Source organism: Barbus barbus (assembly GCF_936440315.1).
Source record: "Barbus barbus genome assembly, chromosome: 10".
In the NCBI taxonomy this organism is placed as follows: domain Eukaryota; kingdom Metazoa; phylum Chordata; class Actinopteri; order Cypriniformes; family Cyprinidae; genus Barbus; species Barbus barbus.
This window is the reverse complement of record NC_136738.1, coordinates 15,507,662-15,526,694: the sequence shown is the minus strand read 5'-3', so window position 1 is coordinate 15,526,694 and position 19,033 is coordinate 15,507,662. Positions and strand designations below refer to the sequence as shown.

Genomic DNA, 19,033 nt, shown 5'->3' with positions numbered 1-19,033 from the left:
CAGCTCATCTCTCTAACAACAGACACAAAGCCCTGCCATTCTGCCAGTCAGGGTGGGAGGAGCATTTGATCGTGAACTGATGCATAAAAGCTTTTTTGTGAAGAATGAAACAACACCGCAAGCAGGGGACGGGCGAGAATTATTTTTTTGCCATGATAAAACAATGTCTGGATGATTTCCCTCAGTGTGGTAGAAACTAGTTTTCTTGTTTTTATATATATATATATATATATATATATATATATATATATATTTAAATGGACTTTGTAAGCTGATTGGTTTAATGGTATGAAACTCGTATTAAATGTTTTATTTTTGTATTAAAATTAATTTAGATTTTTTTTTAAAAACACAAATACGTTAAATATAAATAAAATGTCAGATAATTTAAGAAAATAAGTTCAGGTTGTAAAATATCATGTGGTGTGTCTCCCCCAAAATGTGTTATGATTTTTTTTTTTTCACTTTTTACATGATGGCCACACCACATGACATTTTAAAATGTAAACTTTCTTTAAAATTGTATAAAACACAGTTTTCCAAAAACATGAAACCAACATGAATACAAAGAACACATTTCTATGTGTTCCGAAATAGATTTTTCCTTTTCTTTATTGTGGACATGTTACTGACCGATACCAAATCCTAAGCTTTTAGTTTAGCATTTAATTTTTTTCGTAGTTTTATCAGTGTCACAAAAAGTAAGCTCAGAAATCTCCAGCCTTATCACTTCCAGCGTCTATCGTTCATGCATGCAGACACGCACACAAAGACACCTACGCAAATCCAGCCCACACACTCCCAGCGAAAGAATGACCTCATCCCCCACCTCCTCCCTCCTCCCTGCACTCTGGAGCAGCTGGGCAGAGAGTGAGGTCACCTGAGACAGCAAGGTTCCACCCCTTCTGACTCACTCCCACAAAGCTTTTTACTGTGATGGCACTTTGAACCCAATTACCAACATCTGACAAGACTGCTACAGTGACATAAAAGGAAACCTAACTGGGACTTGATGAATGCCTTTGCAGTCTATTAATTCCTGACTACAATTAAAACCGCGGAGAGGGAGACCTTTGCCAAGTGCACATGGAGTATGTGGGCATTCGGAGTCGCACCTCTCTGGGGCTGGCACACTCGCCCAGGAGTTGGGGCTTTTGAAGCCACCGGGCTCACAGACGGGGTGGGACGGCTGAACGGCAGGTGCCCCCGCTGCCGTCACACCTGTCTGCACCGCGGGGGAGCCCCATACGGGAGCTCCGGCAACACCTTGCCAAAATACCTCAACCCTTTGCTGATTATCACAAGGTCACGAACGCAATGACAGCATCGTTGCTAGGACGAGGTAGAAACTCAGAAATGGATCTCAGGCATTACCTCATCATTTTACTGGAATCTACAGAGCAGTTGAGCACATTTAGCACTTTGCATTTGACAAAGTGGGTGATCTCATCCTGAATACTGTAGCGCACGAGATGAGTCACAGGCACTCAAAATGTAGAATCGAGCTGCTGGCCTGTCTGAGGATCGCCTGAGGGGGGAGGGTACCGTAAGAGCGAGAGTGCCAGCGCAATGCCGGCTAGTCTGTGCTGGGTTTGCCCTGGTGCAGTGGCCCATGCCTAAAAGCACACATATATGCCGCCTGCTCCACTGAACCTAAGAGGGTACAAGAGGTGCCTAGTAGGCATCTCTCATACTAAAGCAAATCTTTAAACAACCTTTCTGATCTGCACGTTCTAACCCGCCATACCTATGCGTACACACGCAAACTGGCACTTGCACACAGACAAGCCCCCATTCCAACAGAGCCGGGCTGTTCCCTCAGGTATTCCCGGCAACATTACAGATTAAAATAGCAGCCGACCCACATAGCTGTACACTGGCTCAGCCTCCCCTTTGGAGAAGGCAGACTTTTTACGTTCTTGACTGCAAACACCTCAAAATCGGTCATTTTTGCACTCCTGTTTCACTGCGTTCGCACCAGATGGTGAGAGCGCTGTCATAGCATCCAGGTGCTTTGAGAAAACTGTGCTAAAAGAACTCGGTAACACCAGCAAAATAACACTAACAAAAATGGATATTACAGCCATTTTTGTATAAATTATAATGAGATGATTAAGACTCGGGTGCAAATGGTGGAAAATGGGTCTCTGTCTCAATGAGCAGGACAAATGCTCCAAGGTCGCTGGTCCTCAGCGCATGACCTATTTAACTGAGCCATAACAAACTGGAAGGACTAGGGGCAGCACGTTTGTTCTGTCTCCTTCCCAAAAGCACTCAGCAGGACTCACATTGTACAACCTTCAGGACGAAAGTGCAGTTTAGTGTGGACGTGGTGGGGAGGTTATTGTGTTTGTAGGGCAGCTCCAAATTAAGAGATGCAAAGTTTCTGCTGCTTCAAAACATACCACACTTTTCAAGATGAGCAAGATTTTAATACAATTATAAGAGCAGTTGGCCTGTTTTGTAACTTTTTTTAAATTTAAACATCTGACATTATTTGTACGTTTTGAGCTAGTTATTTTGCAAGACATTGATGAATATATGGATTCTATGGAAACCCATTTCTGCCTGTCCAAAACTTCAAAATTAAAGTTTTTTTAGCCCTTCATGCTGACCAAGGCTGCATTTATTTGAATGCCGTAAAAAGTAATATTGTGAAATATTATTAAACCTGAATAACTAATAAAATATTTACTCAGCAGTTTTATTTAAGTTTTATTCAGCAAAGCTGAATTATTGCAGTCTTTAGTGTCACAAGATCCTTTAGACATCATTTTAATATGCTGATTTGGTGCTCAAGAAACATTATTATCAATGTTGGAAACAGTTGCTTAATGTTTTTGAATATTTACTATTAGTTTTGATCAATTTAATGCATCCTTGCTGAATCGAAGACTTAATTAAAAAAAAAAGGGGGAAAAAAATAAAATAAAAAATAAAGAGAAGCTTACCCTAGTTTTTGAATGGTAGTGTATATTTCCTAATTGCGACTTGGCATTCTCTGACTTGTCTTTATATGTCGCAATGCTATTTCTTACAATATGTTTCGCAATTATGACCTTATATCTCATAATTTGACTTTTTCTTGTTATCTATCACACAGCTACCCATTTTAGTTTTTACTCCGCTTCCATAGGATTCAGCTTTATCTAAGTTTGATGGAAAATGGAGTGTGCCAGCGATAGTGAACAGGTGGGTCTCACAGCAGAGCAGCCTCAAGGAGAGACAGCAGTGCCTGCAGATCCTTAGCCAGAGCTATATCAGGTATACAGTATGGCACCTGGCACAATTTACAGAGGGTCTGGCCTGCCTAAAATAAAAGGCTTAAAATAAAGCTTACACAATATGGTGCTTGCACCAGCTTAGCAACCATCACCAGGGGCTGTAACCAGCGTAACTGTAACAGTATGGCTGTTGGGTTGATGAATGGAGAGGATGTTGGCAGTTGTCCATGTGAAGCGAGTGACTTTCGGGGCATGGGGAAAGAAAGGGGGGCTTGCGGGCTGGGTGATAGTGGAGAATCCGTCGGTAAACAAGGGTTTGGTTTCCTCCACTGAATTGGCAGCGGATAGGGAGGAAGTGGTAACACGCAATTAGAAACTTGCTTTCTAGTAGAGGGACCACAAACATTCTCTGTTTGTGCTTGATGGAGCGGTCCTGCTTTCTGAACTGTGCTCAAACTCAGCTCTCTAGTGTATTTGCATCAAGCTTCTCTGCTCGCTGGAGAAAAGAGTCGGGCTTGTATGCTCTTCCACACCACCAGGTTGAACACACACCGGTCCTGTGCCCGGTGCCAGGGGGGCATCTGCCCGTTTTATTTTCTCCCCATGTAATTACTGAGCAGAGCTGTTAGTTAGGTGGAGGGCTCTGCGAGGGTGATGTACACCAACCCTGCTTGCATACCTCTCAACATAAGTACCATACACCTGCTTTGACCTCTACATGAATAGATAGCATCACAGAGATGCAGTTTTATTGTTTTACTATTTTAATAATATTCATTATTTTGCATTAAACATCTAAAGTGCATAATATTATGATTGTTCCATGTATGTAATGATATGCCTTTTATTTTGTGGTGTACATTGTATCTAGATACGCGTAGGATCTTGTTTTGTTTTTGCACTGGAACAGCCCACATCATGCAAATTGTACGGTACTCATTGGCTGTGCTCTAAAAGCTCAATGCGATCAGGGTCAAACTGGGTGAGAGAGCAAGAAAGAATGATCGAGAGGAGGAAAATAATTACTGTTACTGAATTAGAGTTACTGGAAACAAATGAGTTACTGGAAATGAGCAAGTACAGTCATACTGGAGGCTGGAGTGATGCCAGGTCATGTGGCCATAAGAGAGAGACGATATGCAAATAAGCACATGCACACAGATATTTGTTTTTCTATCATGGTGGGAACTTTCTATTGACTGCTATTGTTTTTATATTGTGCTAATGGAATTTTCTTTCCCATAACTTTACCCTCATTGAATCTTGAATATTTATATATTTTATTTAGTCCTCCTGACAATACACAAACAATATAGTTCAGTCCAATTTCTGTTGCGTGATCTTTATTGATGTTCGCTCACTTGGCACACGCATCATTTGGCTTAAAACTATATCGTAAATATAAGACAATTTATAAGGGCATTCACTATAAACCATCATTTATTTTCAACCTTAAGCATACACGACTTTCTGGCGAAAGTGAAACTAACAGCCTGTGTGAAATGCGCTATGTTCTGTACTTGTCCCTCTCATTCTGCACCAGTACAAATACGTGCGTGCGTTGCGCGTGTTTTTCTTGCTTCATGAGTGATTATGCATTATATGAGAGGCTTTGGAATATAAATTGCAGCACGTTTCAGATGAAAAAAAACAACTTTTATTTCTGAAAATATCACAGTTAGGAGATTTATAATGAGTGGTTCCTTGCATTATTACATGAAAACGCGTAATTACAGTACTGAGCCGCTGCAATGGAGCAGCTCTAATACTATGAAATTAAAGATGATGTGACAGAGCAAAAAAAAAATGAACAGTGAATGTAACAAAAACTTGTAAAATACATTTAATTGGCATAATTAATGTGTGAAAATAACCAAAGATATTATACAGTCAAACCAAAAATTATTCAGACACCAGATATGCTTTTTGATATTTTTTTACTAGTGCGTGCAAGACACTATAGTTCATTAAGTGAGGATAGCAAAATAAAGTAAACTGTGACTGTCACGTTCCCTCTCGGGACACAAGGAGGTGCGGAGACGGGGAAGTTCCCATAAGGTTCTTTATTAGAATCCAGCAGACAGACAGGGAGCATGGGGAGAGGCGAACACATCTGACGTTATGACCGGACACAGGGGCTAGGAAACACAGGGCTTATAAACACTGGGAAATTAGCAAGGAAGAACAGAAACAGGTGTGGGGCAATCACATGCAGGGCTGGGGACACATTAAAGGAACGAGGATGGCCAAATAGGGACACGAGAGGAGGGGAAACACAAGACAAGGACTGACATTACGCCCCCCTCCGGAAGGCGTGTCCTCACGCCTAACACCATCCAATGGGGAGGGGGGGGTGGGCGCTCTGGAGGCCTCCAGGGCGGTGCCCGTTCCGGGGGCCATGGCGGGTCAGGGGACTCGGGAGGCCATGGCGGGTCGGGAGACTCGGGAGGCCATGGCGGGTCAGGAGACTCGGGAGGCCATGGCGGGTCAGGAGACTCGGGAGGCCATGGCGGGTCAGGAGACTCGGGAGGCCATGGCGGGTCAGGAGACTCGGGAGGCCATGGCGGGTCAGGAGACTCGGGAGGCCAGGGCCTATTTTTTCGGGCCCGAGGGGTTCTGTGGCCTTGGCCCTTGGCCCGGCCACACAGGCTGTGACCCCCCCCCAAAAAAATTTTTCTTGGGGAAGCTCCCCCCTGGGAGCCACAGAGCAGCGGGCTCTGTCGGGCGCTCTTGCAGCGCGGACTCTGTCGGGCGCTCTTGCAGCGCGGACTCTGTCGGGCGCTCGGGAGGCGCAGGGCTGGACGGAACCAGCGGGAACTCAGGAGGGCTGGACGGAACCAGCGGGAACTCAGGAGGGCTGGACGGAACCAGCGGGAACTCAGGAGGGCTGGACGGAACCAGCGGGAACTCAGGAGGGCTGGACGGAACCAGCGGGAACTCAGGAGGGCTGGACGGAACCAGCGGGAACTCAGGAGGGCTGGACGGAACCAGCGGGAACTCAGGAGGGCTGGACGGAACCAGCGGGAACTCAGGAGGGCACGTGCGTGGAGCCGGCACGGGAGGGCACGTGCGAGGAGCCGGCACTGGAGGGCACGTGCGAGGAGCCGGCACTGGAGGGCACGTGCGAGGAGCCGGCACTGGAGGGCACTTGCGAGGAGCCGGCACTGGAGGGCGCTCTGGAAGCACGAGTTCGCGGGGGCGCTCTGGAAGCGCGAGCGGCGGCGGCGGGCTCGGGAGAGCCGCTGACGAGGACGGGCTGACACTGGCTCGGGCCCGGACGTCTCCCAGACACCGGCAAATCCCTCCTCTCCAGGTTAATCCCGTGGTGTCTGGGAGGTTCATGGGGCGGTGGTGACAGGCCCCGAGCCGGAAGAGCTGGAGGATGACGGCGTCGTGCAGCTCCGCCTTCCTGGCCAGCCCGCAGAACTCCTCCGCGTACTCCATGAAGGGGAGGTCCCGCAAAACGAGGGCACCGAGGCGGGCGGTAAACTCCATCGCCGTGGAGGGAGCGGGAAAAAAGGAGCAAACAAAAACACTTTCAAAAACAGAAAAAAAAACACGAGGGAGGAGAAGCGCCGCTTACTTCAGTTGTTTTGGGTCCGGTCTTCTGTCACGTTCCCTCTCGGGACACAAGGAGGTGCGGAGACGGGGAAGTTCCCATAAGGTTCTTTATTAGAATCCAGCAGACAGACAGGGAGCATGGGGAGAGGCAAACACATCTGACGTTATGACCGGACACAGGGGCTAGGAAGCACAGGGCTTATAAACACTGGGAAATTAGCAAGGAAGAACAGAAACAGGTGTGGGGCAATCACATGCAGGGCTGGGGACACATTAACTACTAATTAAAGGAACGAGGATGGCCAAATAGGGACACGAGAGGAGGGGAAACACAAGACAAGGACTGACAGTGACATATTATAAACAAAAATTCTTCATACAGTGGACTACCAGTAAAATTGATACAAATTTGGGACAGAAAATTATTCAGACAGAGTCTGGGAAAAAAACTGAAGTTCAGGTTTGCACGAATCTGGTTTACAGCATGCCCAGGAGACTACAGGCTGTCATTAAGGCTAAGGGTGGCCCGACAGAGTATTGATAGTTGTGTAAATATTGTCATACTAACAGCTGTCTGAGTAATTTTTGGTTGATTGTAATCCATCATGTACCTTTCTATCAAAGTTATCTGACATTATCAAGCTGAATTTGTTCTAACAGTTTAACTCTGAGTTCTTGTCATATTTTATTACCATTTTCTAAACTATAGTGAATAAACTATGATGATGTGAGAAATGTTAACGGTGTTTGAATAAATTTTGGTTTGACTGTATCTATTTCATAAATGAAGTTAATCAATTAACATTATACATACTCTTTAGTTTCTGTACCCATTATTTAAAAAAAATGTACAAATGCAATGAAAATATCGGTATCGGCACATACCCCAAAAAATTGTATCGTATCGGGCGAGTACCGGAAAAAGTGGTATCGGTGCATCCCTAATGATAGGTTCTCAAACTGTAAACTGTATCTTATTCAAATGTATATTTTCCATGTTTTATTTAAAATATCTGATTACGACTTTAATGTCTTTTTGACTTAAGACTTCTGTATATCTTACAGCGGCCATGCTGATATGTCTACAACAGTTTTGTTTATGTGCATGAAAGAAAGCAGACAGACTGATTATTATTCTGTTTGCCCTAATAGTGAATATAGGCTCCTTTTGAGTCAGAAAAATTGGATTTATTGGAGAATCATATCAATTATTAAATCTTCTACGCCGATGAGACGTTTTAGCATGGAGTCCATTGTTCCAAATTCATAATATTTCATTAATAGATATCAGTATTGCAAATGTCTACATGTTACTATTGTGTAAGTGTTGTTTTAGATGCTGCTTCCACAGATCTGCAAAGGGCCAAACAAGTATGCTTCAGCTGGTAAGTATACTTATTAAACAGTATGATTAATCTTTACTAAAGGATTATTGATATTAATCAAAATGATATTAATAAAAACCCAATTTTGTCCCTTTGCACATCAACAAGCCCAGCCAATGTTCATTCATTTACAAATTTTTACTTCAAGTTGTTTCAAGGTCACAAAACATACCCTAAAGGCATTTTATACCTGGTGGAAAAGTACCTGATGTTGGTCTTTGTGTTTGAATGGTCCTTGTGACCTGTCCTTATTCATTGTATGTCACCAACACCAAAACAAACAATGAGCTCACTACTCTTGTTTGGCAGCTTGACAGCAGGTGTTGTGTGATTCAAACCTGAGCTTCCTGCCACTCTGAAACCCAATCTGAAATCACAATCTCCATTAGACAAAAGACTCCAAATTCCTCTAGAGGAAATGAATTGAATCCGATTTGCCAGTAGTGTTGCTACAACATCTGCATGCAAAACATGACAATTTCCTATTGATGGAAAGGTATCTAGATACAAAGAACTGGGATGAGAGTGGGCTGTGCACATTTTAGTGCTGTGATGTCAAACAAGGTGACGTGGCTTGAATTTGTCATTATGAACATTAGACAGGCTAACAGCAGTCGTGGATTTGCCGTATGCGCATTTCCATCTGGACAGCGTCAGTGCAGGGGATTTCCAGAAGGCCAAAAGAGGATATCAGAGTGCAGGACCATCAGCACCGCATCTCACGTAAAGAACACTTGAATAAACATGAGACATCCTTCATTTCCCTCCTCTGCCTGCCTCTTTGGCTCTTTCCTCTCTCCATTTCTTTATTTTTACCTTGACATTCTGCAGGGCTACTTATAGCTGGTTAGGAATACACAAAATACCATATTTATTATTCATATAAAATGCCCTCCTGGTTTATGTAACTCTCACATTTGCAGAATACTGAGTGCTGTAGTCTCAAATAGCATTGAGGTACCATTTGCAATGAGGAAGTATTGATTTCCAATCTGCCGTGTTTTTTTCAGGGTGGTGTGAGAGATATCATCAGGCTGTTAGTCTGAGTTTGTATGCGTGTGTGTGCACTTAGAGAAAAATGGCTGGTTCCTCTCAGCCTGTTAATCAAATCCTTGAGTGGCTAAACTGCCTCTCCATCGAGACCAAGGGGGACGACATGCCTCATGCATAAAGATGCATTCCAAACTCTCATCTTTCTCTGTCTTTTTTCTCTCTCTGTCCATCCTAGCACTGCTTCTTGTCTCCATGGGCTGATAGGCTCTCGAGAAGACCGCAGACAAATGGCCCTCACCATCCTTACCATCCAACAGCTCCTCAATCATTGCCCCTGAAAAGCTCTTGATCCCTACATAAAAAAGACCACCTCCATCAGCAATCACTCACAGGCGTGGGGATAATTAGCACATCGGCCCCTGTCTGCAAACTGAATGCGTGGATGAGGATAGGTATATTCCGTTTTACCATGTTCTACCATTGAGTCAAATAACCACAACCTTTTACCCCAGAAAGAATTGGTTATATGCAAGTGTTTCCTGTAGAAGTTAATCTGTGAAATTCTGTGAATCAACTGCATGCTGCAAATCTTCTGCAGTTCCTTAGGCAGCATATGCAACCACATATTTTCTTGTGCCCACAGCTACGCATTGTAGGTGAGACACTGTTAGACAAACAACAGACACCCTCAGTGAAGACAAGCATGGCCCATTAGAGCCTCAAAGCTTGCATGGCCAGATCGAGAGTGAGATCACTTCCAGTGTTTACTGGAAACGGATAGGCTTTAACATAATCAGGACATTGCTCAGCAAATCAGTGTTTCTCATAACATTCACTTTCATGATCTCATAATTAATGCACTATTTTTGGCTGTTGAGGTGATTTATTTGGCTCAAACTACAGTGCTTCCTTGAAATGTAGTCACAAGCTTAATTTTCAACTTCCATATCTTATAATAGTGATCACTTTTGAACCCTTGTTTTCACACATTTCCTCACCTGTTTAATGTTCCTGACTGTTTTTGCATGTGACACATCTTCTATACACTTCTGTTTTATACCATGGTTTGTTTGCAAAGAATACCGCAGTTTCTTCTCTTGTGACATTTTAAAGTCTTTGTAATGGAAAATCATCCCATAATATCACTTTTTTTTCTTTTAATAGTTAGGGACTTTTTTTAAACATGACATTATTATATATTTTTATAATTTTTTCAGCCCTTGTTGTAGGTTGTGTTCTCTAGAGATGCCAATTATCCCCCAGTTTCTCATTTCACCAAAACTATGTTTGACTGTTCAAAAACCTACCAACTGCCAGTTTGATGCCGTCTTTGATCTACCTCTAGCGCTGAGAATAAATTATAGAGCAATTGCCAATTTTCATGGTGTACGATATTTGGTAAACAGCACAGTGTGTATGAGGGTGAGCTAGGGCTGCGCTTCAAATGCTAATGATCTTGTAAAGGCATTTCACGTTAATGTAGTAACTCAAAATCACAGAATAATAGTTCAGGTACTGCTTTTTTTCTGTATAATTTCCACAGCTAGCTGTTTATTAGGTTGCCCAGACCTGCCATGCAAGTTTGTGGTTACAGCTTTATTTTAACAAAGAGATGGAATTCAACATTAAATTGATGTGTTGCATCAGAAACGGTGTGTGTTAAAGCCTTAGTATGAACTTTACCCAAACGTAACAGGAGAATGTGACTGAAAGGTTCCCACATCAAAGTGAGACCTGGTTCAGCCCTATACATGAAAGACCCTGCTGCACCCTCACTACTGCCTAATTTCTGTCAGCTGTCTGGGTGCTGAGTGATCTGCGTGTCTGGGGCTCCGCTTTTGCTGTAGTTATTAAGAATATTTATATGCACAGTTGTATTTGAGCTAGTGTTTTTTTTTTTTGTTTTGGTTTTTTTTGTATGCAAGTAGTAGTCATGTATCTGGCTTTATCGTTCAGTCTAAGTATACATGACACAACGCGTAACCAAATATTTAAAGACCTTTGGAGCAACTGCACAAAGCTAAGGCAAATTGTAGTAAATTAATGGGTATACATGCTGGAACGAAACTGAGATATAATCACATTAGCCAGGTCTGTTAGTCCAACTTTGAAAAAATCTAATATGCTAATATGATTAATATCTAACTTTAGTGACTAAACATTGACATAACATTTTTAAAGGACAAAGTATTGCTTTAGTCCGACTGAAACAAAATGTTCAAAGTGCATAAAGTAAAGTAAAAAAAAAGTAAAAGTCGTTACGTATTGTCAAGTATGGTGACCCATACTCGAAATTGGTGCTCTGCGTTTAACCCATCCAAGTGCACACACAGCAGTGAGTAGTGAACAAATACACACACACACACACACACACACACACACACACCCGGAGCAGTGGGCAGCCATTTATGCTGCGGCGCCCGGGGAGCAGTTGTGGGTTCGGTGCCTTGCTCAAGGGCACCTCAGTCGTGGTATTGAGGGTGGAGAGAGCGCTGGACATTCACTCCCCCCACCTACAATTCCTGCCGGCCCGAGACTCGAACCCGCAACCTTTCGATCGGGCCACGACTTCCCACTTACTGCCAACGACTGCACATCACAAAATCTAAATCACAAAGGACATATAGGTAGGCGGGAAGAAGAAAAAGAGACTGCTCTTTTGTAATCTCAGACGATGACTTGACAGTGATTCAAAGTGTATACTAAACAAAGACGGCACTTGATTTTGACCCGTCTAGTCACTGGCAGGGGCAGCGGACAGGAAATGCCCAGAACAATGGGTTGGCTTATGATGTCACACTGATAACAACACAGTGGTGATTTATGAGTGTCTGTCTGCTCGCTGATACCTGCCATTATATGGGACAGACGGTCAATAATCCAGTGGAAACCAAACAGCTTACAAGATCAATTAAGTTCTAAAAAGTTCAAATAGGTAATAGGATCATAAAGAGTGACAGGTACTTTCCATTGTGGGTACTGCCAACATAGTGACTAATGGAGCCTGTTGACTGGTTCAGCAGGGGCCACTGAGGTCAAAGCTGTAGGATCGGGAAGTTATGTGTCAAAGTATTCAAGCCACCACTGATGCATATCTGCTTAAGATAACTTTGTAACAGCTTATTTATCTTGACATGGAAGCCCTTATATTTCAACAAATGCCTGAGCATCAGCATGTACTGATAGACCTGTTAACACTTCAAAGTGGGGCCGGTCGAACAGGTTTGAGATTGAATGCCAAGGTGGCTCCCTCAGAGTAAGGTCAGCAAGTGAGAACATTGCCACTGACAAAATTTAGGTTGTTGCAGAAAGCACAAAGCTTTGAGGGAGTACAAGGAACCTTCTTTGCCTGGATATGCAAGTCTCCCAGGAGATAAGGAGGAGCTTAGTATAGTATCTTGGTCTCTGAAGACATCCCAATATTACCACTCACTCCACAACTTCAGGGGAGTTTTCTTTGGTGCCGTCAACAAGGTAATGTGTTTGCCCATTACTTTGGTGTCCTGGAGCTTTACCAATTGCAGAAAGAGACCTGAAAAGGGGCTTGAGAATCTTCTATGCTATCAGAAGATATACTGTGAGAAAGCAGCTGTGTTCCTCAGGGTATTACATAATGCACATTTCAGTGTTCACTGCCCAGAGAAAGCTTGAATGCCTTCTGCTGGAGCAAGCTCGATGCGGACAGTGAAGGAATGCGATAAAGGGATGGATGGCCAACTGCCTGCACCATAAGCTGCAGGGGAAAATTAGCAAGAAAGCATAGGGGCAAGCTAGTGAAGATGGTGGGCTCCTGCAGGTCCGGTGTGGAACCTCCACAGGAGCATTGAGATTGCCCAACTCAATGGAAATGCATTTTTAATGGTATTGTAGATACACCATCTCTTTCCCAGCCCCCATCCACTGACCCAACTATCCAGACCTTTGTTTAAAAAAGTTACTGGGCTGTGAAATGCAAATACTCACAGCACAGAATATGCAAGCAGTGCGATTCATTATCTTGTCAAACTGGACTTCTCTGGGACAGACCGAGCTCAACGTTTGCACCGCCTTCACCTCAGATAGCTGTTGCCTTCAGCTAGTCTCTGGGGCTTACATGACCCTTCTCAGACGTGTTCCAGTTCTACTGACTGTGATGTGTTTCTCTGGGTTAGTCGTCTGCCCTCCAGCTGCCAGTGAGCATTGAGAAGTTCACCACATCTCAGATTCTATTTCTCAACCTTTTAGCATTACAGCTATTGATAGAACATGGAGAAAAAAGGGTAGGTTTAAAGTTTTGCTGCGATTGTCAGGACAACCAGGTCTCATGGGTTCGGACCGCAATGCTTTTAGTATGCAACAGTTTTAGTCCTACCAAAGGTTTGAGATAGGTGCAAAACAATAAATCCCTGCTTCTGAAATTAGAACAAACCCATTTGGAATTACAGATGCTGATGGAAACTTTCCAAACAAAACACTTGACGATGAGGAGAAGAGTGCTGTAAGGACAGGTCTGCCAGACTTTGTAGACAAAGAGACAGAGAGTGACCCATTTTTGCAGTGACCCACAAAAAGGCCTGCTTGTCAGAGGACGACACACCAACAAAGGCACCCACGTAGTGCACTAGCTGATGGAGGACAGATGGATGCATGCAGACAAACAGACTCAGCCCCCCAACCCGTCTCTTAGGTGATCCTTACTAATTGGCCGAGCTGCCTTGACTGCCTCTAATGGTGTTGTTTACTGCCTCTGCCTCATTCCCCAGGCCACTCCACCTGCTCTTCCAGCCTCCAGTGAGGAGCTCTGAGAGTCGTACTGGGTGGCACTGCTTTGGGAGGGGGGTGAGAGCCAACAGGGGCTCTCTTGTTGCACAAACAGCCGCTCTTTGAATTAACCTCACTTGCGGGTCACCACCGAAATAATCCCTCCCTTCTCTGCCCCAAGAAAGGTTGGCGAGCTGTGATTACAGCGAGCCGCCCGCTCTGTATTTTCCCTCTCTGTTCTTTTCTCTCTCTTCTGGGTCTCGTCTTGACAGTGAGAGATAGCGTCTTTGTTTAAGTTTAAGTTGCCAGCAGTCGCCGTCCCTTTTGGGGAATGGATGCAGTGCACGTCAGGCCCGGGAGGACTTCATCACATTCGATGGACAACCCCTCGTCATCCCTGAGCACATCACCTCCGTCGCCCTCCCCTCCATGGCCCCTGCGCCCCATCCCTGGTCTCAGCCTGAGCTCTGAAACTCAATTCACCCATATCGCATCCATTAAGGTCTGATTCATTCTCCTCTCGCAAGGGGCTGAGCACAGCTATCCATCTTGTCTCCCGCTCAAAGGGTGCTGTTTACCTTGCACTGGCAGATCTAGGGCTACACTTTAAAACCATCCCAACCTGTAAAATCATCAAACTTTAACTGTGATGTCACTCAAAGAAAAAAACCTTTATATTTACCTTTCTACAGCCTTTTTCTTTTCATGCTCACTTTCTTGTCATAAATTCAACTTTATTTTTTTTCCATTTCCGTGTGGTTGTTCCCCTCCTCTTCTAATGCGAGCTGATACTCTCTCTGCTGTCTCTAAACTGTATTTGCCAGTGGCATATGAACACATCTGCAGGTTGTACAACAGCTTGTTTTCTTTCGAGTCATAATTAGTCTGGTAAACTAATCTTAATTTTAATTCTGTCTTTCTCTTTGTTTCACTTCTTAGAGCAGTAGGAGTAAAATAATTATATATATATATATATATATATATAAAAAATTATTTTACTCCTACTGCTCTAAGAAGTGAAACAAATATATATATATATAAAGAAGCAAAGAAGTGTAAAGCTGTAGTGTAAAAATTGTGATTTGTGCTTGGACAGCCAGTTCATGACACCACAGGGAATTAATGCCCCATGCACACAAGAGCCATTGTTTGATATGACCATGATGCTTTAAGTTAATTAATGCCAGAATTAGCTGATGAACCAGACCGGTCTGTCTTCCTGCATGACATATTACTGTTCTAATCATCAAGATGAGATCACCAGATCTGCATTTTCCTTCTATAGTCATGCCAATATGTCTGTATTTGTATTTGCATTTGCTACCAGATAATATTTGTTTTGGTGTAGAAGTGCCAGTTGAATTGCCAGTGCGGGTAGATCTGTTTCAAGTTCACACACCAGCGACAAATAACCACTCGCTGCATTTCCCTGCAGTTGAGCACATGGAATTGCAATGAGCTGAAGACAGCCGGTGCATGCGTGCATAGACGTCCGTCGTCACAACGATTGCCAGACGTCCTTCTTAACTCCAACCATAAATCTTGGCATTAAATTGCTGCTGTTTAATTTACAGAACTTCCAAATCTGTTTGCTATTATTGCTGTATTTGGCTACTAAAACAATTATTGCCCAAGAACACCAAGCAATTTATTTGCATTGATCATATAAAGACTACATCACTTAAAATCATGACCATGATAGATATTTCCCAATTTGCACATATGTGCATCACTTCCAAATCGTCTAGAAGGCTTAAGTGGGATGTCATAAAAATGTAAAACACTACTATTATCATTGATTATCTCTATCCCTAAAAGAGTCAGCAAATTGTCATAGAGATGCACACCAGCTCTCAGAGGCAGAGGGATGCATTCTCCTCACATCCACTCACGCGCGCACCCTCGCGGCGGAGGTAATACATAATACATGACGATCGGGAACTGCTCTTGATATCGTCGGGCAGAAAAACACGAAGTAATCTGACAGATGCGAATGCATTATTTAATAACAAGTCGCTTATTGTTAGCCAAGACTTTATTATTATTTTATTTTTTTCTGGCCACATTACGTTCGCCTTAACAAAACGCCATTCAGTTACTTCCAGTTAGAAGTAGCCTATAATGCACATGAATCATCTCGTGTCTCATTCTGTCATTGACATCTATTTTGCCTTGAGTGTACAGCAGAGAAATGTAGAAAATATGCATTTCACACCTTAAAGCATATTATAGATTATTCTTCAAACTAATAATCACTTTCGCTCGGTTAAATAAAAAGACCGGAGTTCTAGCCATGCTTTTAACGTCAGAGAAGCAAAACAGCACTTGCATCACTAAAAACCACTACGCGGAATAATTTGGACAAGGAAAACAGCGTGGTTGGGCACTGTGAAGTTGTGAATGTTTCCATTAGATACATGTGCGCATTTACGCACGGCTTATTTATGCGAGCTAACAGTGCAAGTAGTTACGCGCAAACTCTCTCACCTGCTGCCAGTTCTCCTCCAACGACGGCATCGCCGAGAAGTAGCCCGTGTCGTGCACCAGCTGAAGTTCCTGAAAAATACTGTAATTCGCCAACACGTCCATGTTGATGCTCACAAGGAAAAAAGTGTTGCTTTGATCCTCAGGTATAATTTGTTTTCTTCTCAGCCCAATGTCAAATGCAAAAGAATGCTTCAAATCCTCCGCGAAGTGTAGTTTAAAGCTGGTATTATTAAGCGCTGAGAAAAGGTAGGAAAATAAATATAATTCTTGTCACTTAATTGCAATCCCCGCGAACTCTCAGATCCTCAGCCTGGGAGTGGGATGCAAACTCGGTGACATGAACTGTCCACCTATTTCCGCATTGCCTCTGTCTCTTTTGCGCTATAAATTCCAGGTAGCCTTTCTCTTGAATGCCGTGGATCACCAAGGCAAGTTCCTGGGCTCGCTGTCTCGCGAGCGAGAGGAAGCCAAGGGAACTGAGGGGGCGTGGTTTGTTGTCAATCAATTCCGTGCGTGACCATATACGGTAAATAGGGTTGATGAGCTCACTGGCGTCCAACAAGGCGGTGCTTAAATGGCCAAAGAGGCGGAGTATAATTTGAATATTCTTGCGCGATTGGCTGATTTCACTTGTCAATCGGGCCGTAGAAGGCAGTGAAAGGTGAGCTATTTTTAGAGAGCTATATAGCAGCTGCAGCTTGCTGGCGTCGCTCATACGGCCGGAGAGAACGCAACAAACAGAAGTAGAAGTTGCAGTTTAACGTGAAGCAATTCTACGCTTATATGAAGTCATATCAATTGGAAATCACATATTACGGTAACATACACCACAGAGCTGCCGATAAAGTTGGAAACAGTAGTTCAGAAAATTAGAATGAGGTTGTCATGTAATAGTTTGGCGCAGGCAAATACCGAAAACAGAGCGGAGATCCTCTCAGATATTCCACAGGCACTAGGATTAGGTGCTTCACAGACAAGATCAGAGCGACTTTAAATATTTAAATTCAGAATGAAGAGGTTTAGGACATAGAAATGAGTTTTAGCTCTTCTGATGGCGCAAATTACCTCAAATAACATCTGTAATTGCAACTTTTTCTGCTATTGATGGCATTGATTTGCAGTGCTGATCTGGTTATTGTGTAAAGGGTAATTGAGTCATCAGGATGTTTTTCATCCCTGTGGGCAAGCCAGAAACACGTTTAAAAGCAGTTAATTCCTGAAATCCATATAACCGAAACCTAAACAAAACAAAACGGCATAATATCTCTGAATAATGACTTTAGCCAATGGCAGAGCTGTATAACTGACCACTCATCTTGCAAAACAATGTTTCCTTCATAGCTGTGCTTATATTCTGTCTACATGCTAATGAATACATTTCAGTGTTTAATAATCATATATTAAATTATTTGATAAGTAATCAAGTCAGATAATGTCCAAGTCAACCAGTCTTAAAATAAAGACTGCAATGACTATCTTTTCTTTATTGTGAAATATGGATACACTTCTATCTATCTTAAGTTGACAGCATGGAAATTATTTCTCCTTTTGTGTTTGTAAAACCTGTTTTCACTACTGAAGTCTCATTTACACATTTGTTGTTAAAAGACAAATCCTAGATCGATGATTATTGTAAAATCCAGCAACCCGCCAGGCTGAGTGAAGCAAGCCAAATTATTATTTTCTTAAAAATATAATAACTGACATAAACACGTGCCTTTCAATTCTGTCAGAATAGAAGTGTGTAAGTTGACACTTCACAAGTCAGATCTTTTTTAGCTTTATAAACAGCATACACAATTATACGTTCTGTATATAAATATACATGCATCTCCCTGAGAACTCACCTAATTTACTTCCGTTAGTCATCTATAAACCGGATAGCTATTTTTAGTATGTTGTGGTTCTGGTATTTTGGGTCTGTTTTGAAGGTAACAATTCAACCGACTTTGCTGTTTTACTAGAAGCTGCCATCATTACTTTGGAAATCGAATAGTTTCCATTTCAATTAATTAGTGACATATGGCAATTCATTTACTGTAATCTGTGGACTGAGTGAGAGAAAATGCCATGATAAAGAATAATTTAATTACATGTTTGATTTACAAAGCAAATGTTACAATCACTTATTTAAGTTCTGATAGCACAACAGCAGCCGACTGTTCACTCTTAAAATAAGTATAAACATAATCTGTTCTTGCTAGCTATAGTTCGTAAGAAAGGTTCTTTGAAATGTAAAAATAGCAAACACACCCCCTGACCTTGTTGTCACACATACCAAATAAAATGTTTATATAAATGTAAATACTACTTCAGTTAAAATTACTGTCAGGCAGTCAAAAAGCCTGACTTTGCAATGTGAAAGAGTGTTTTAGTTGTAGTGAGTAATTGAGTTTTTATGTGCGTTGTGCTGTCTGTCTCTTCCGTCACTTTCCCATGGGACATTGGTCTTTGTCTCAGTGGAGTACCAGGGCAGATGGTTCCTAGATTGGCTGTTTCAGGATATTTTCCCTATTGATTTTTACAGGTCTCCCTGCCAGAGAGAATTAGCCAGAGTGGGGGTTGGATGGAGGGGTGGAGGCTGCTCCGTAAGACACGCTAGCCTGTCTATATCAAAAATATACACTGAACAATTTGCATCTG

At 42.8% G+C, this 19,033-nt stretch overlaps 1 protein-coding gene across 1 annotated transcript in view; it reads right to left on the bottom strand.

Moving 5' to 3' along the window:
- klf7b (Kruppel like factor 7b) overlaps positions 1–16,855 on the bottom strand; it is a 46,498-nt gene extending 29,643 nt beyond the window's left edge. Inside the window, exon 1 of the mRNA XM_079426888.1 lies at positions 16,391–16,855. Coding sequence (XP_079283014.1) covers positions 16,391–16,492 — 102 coding nt within the window. The 5' untranslated portion in view covers positions 16,493–16,855. The remainder of the gene's footprint in view (positions 1–16,390) is intronic.
- Between the last annotated feature and the right edge of the window lie 2,178 nt (positions 16,856–19,033).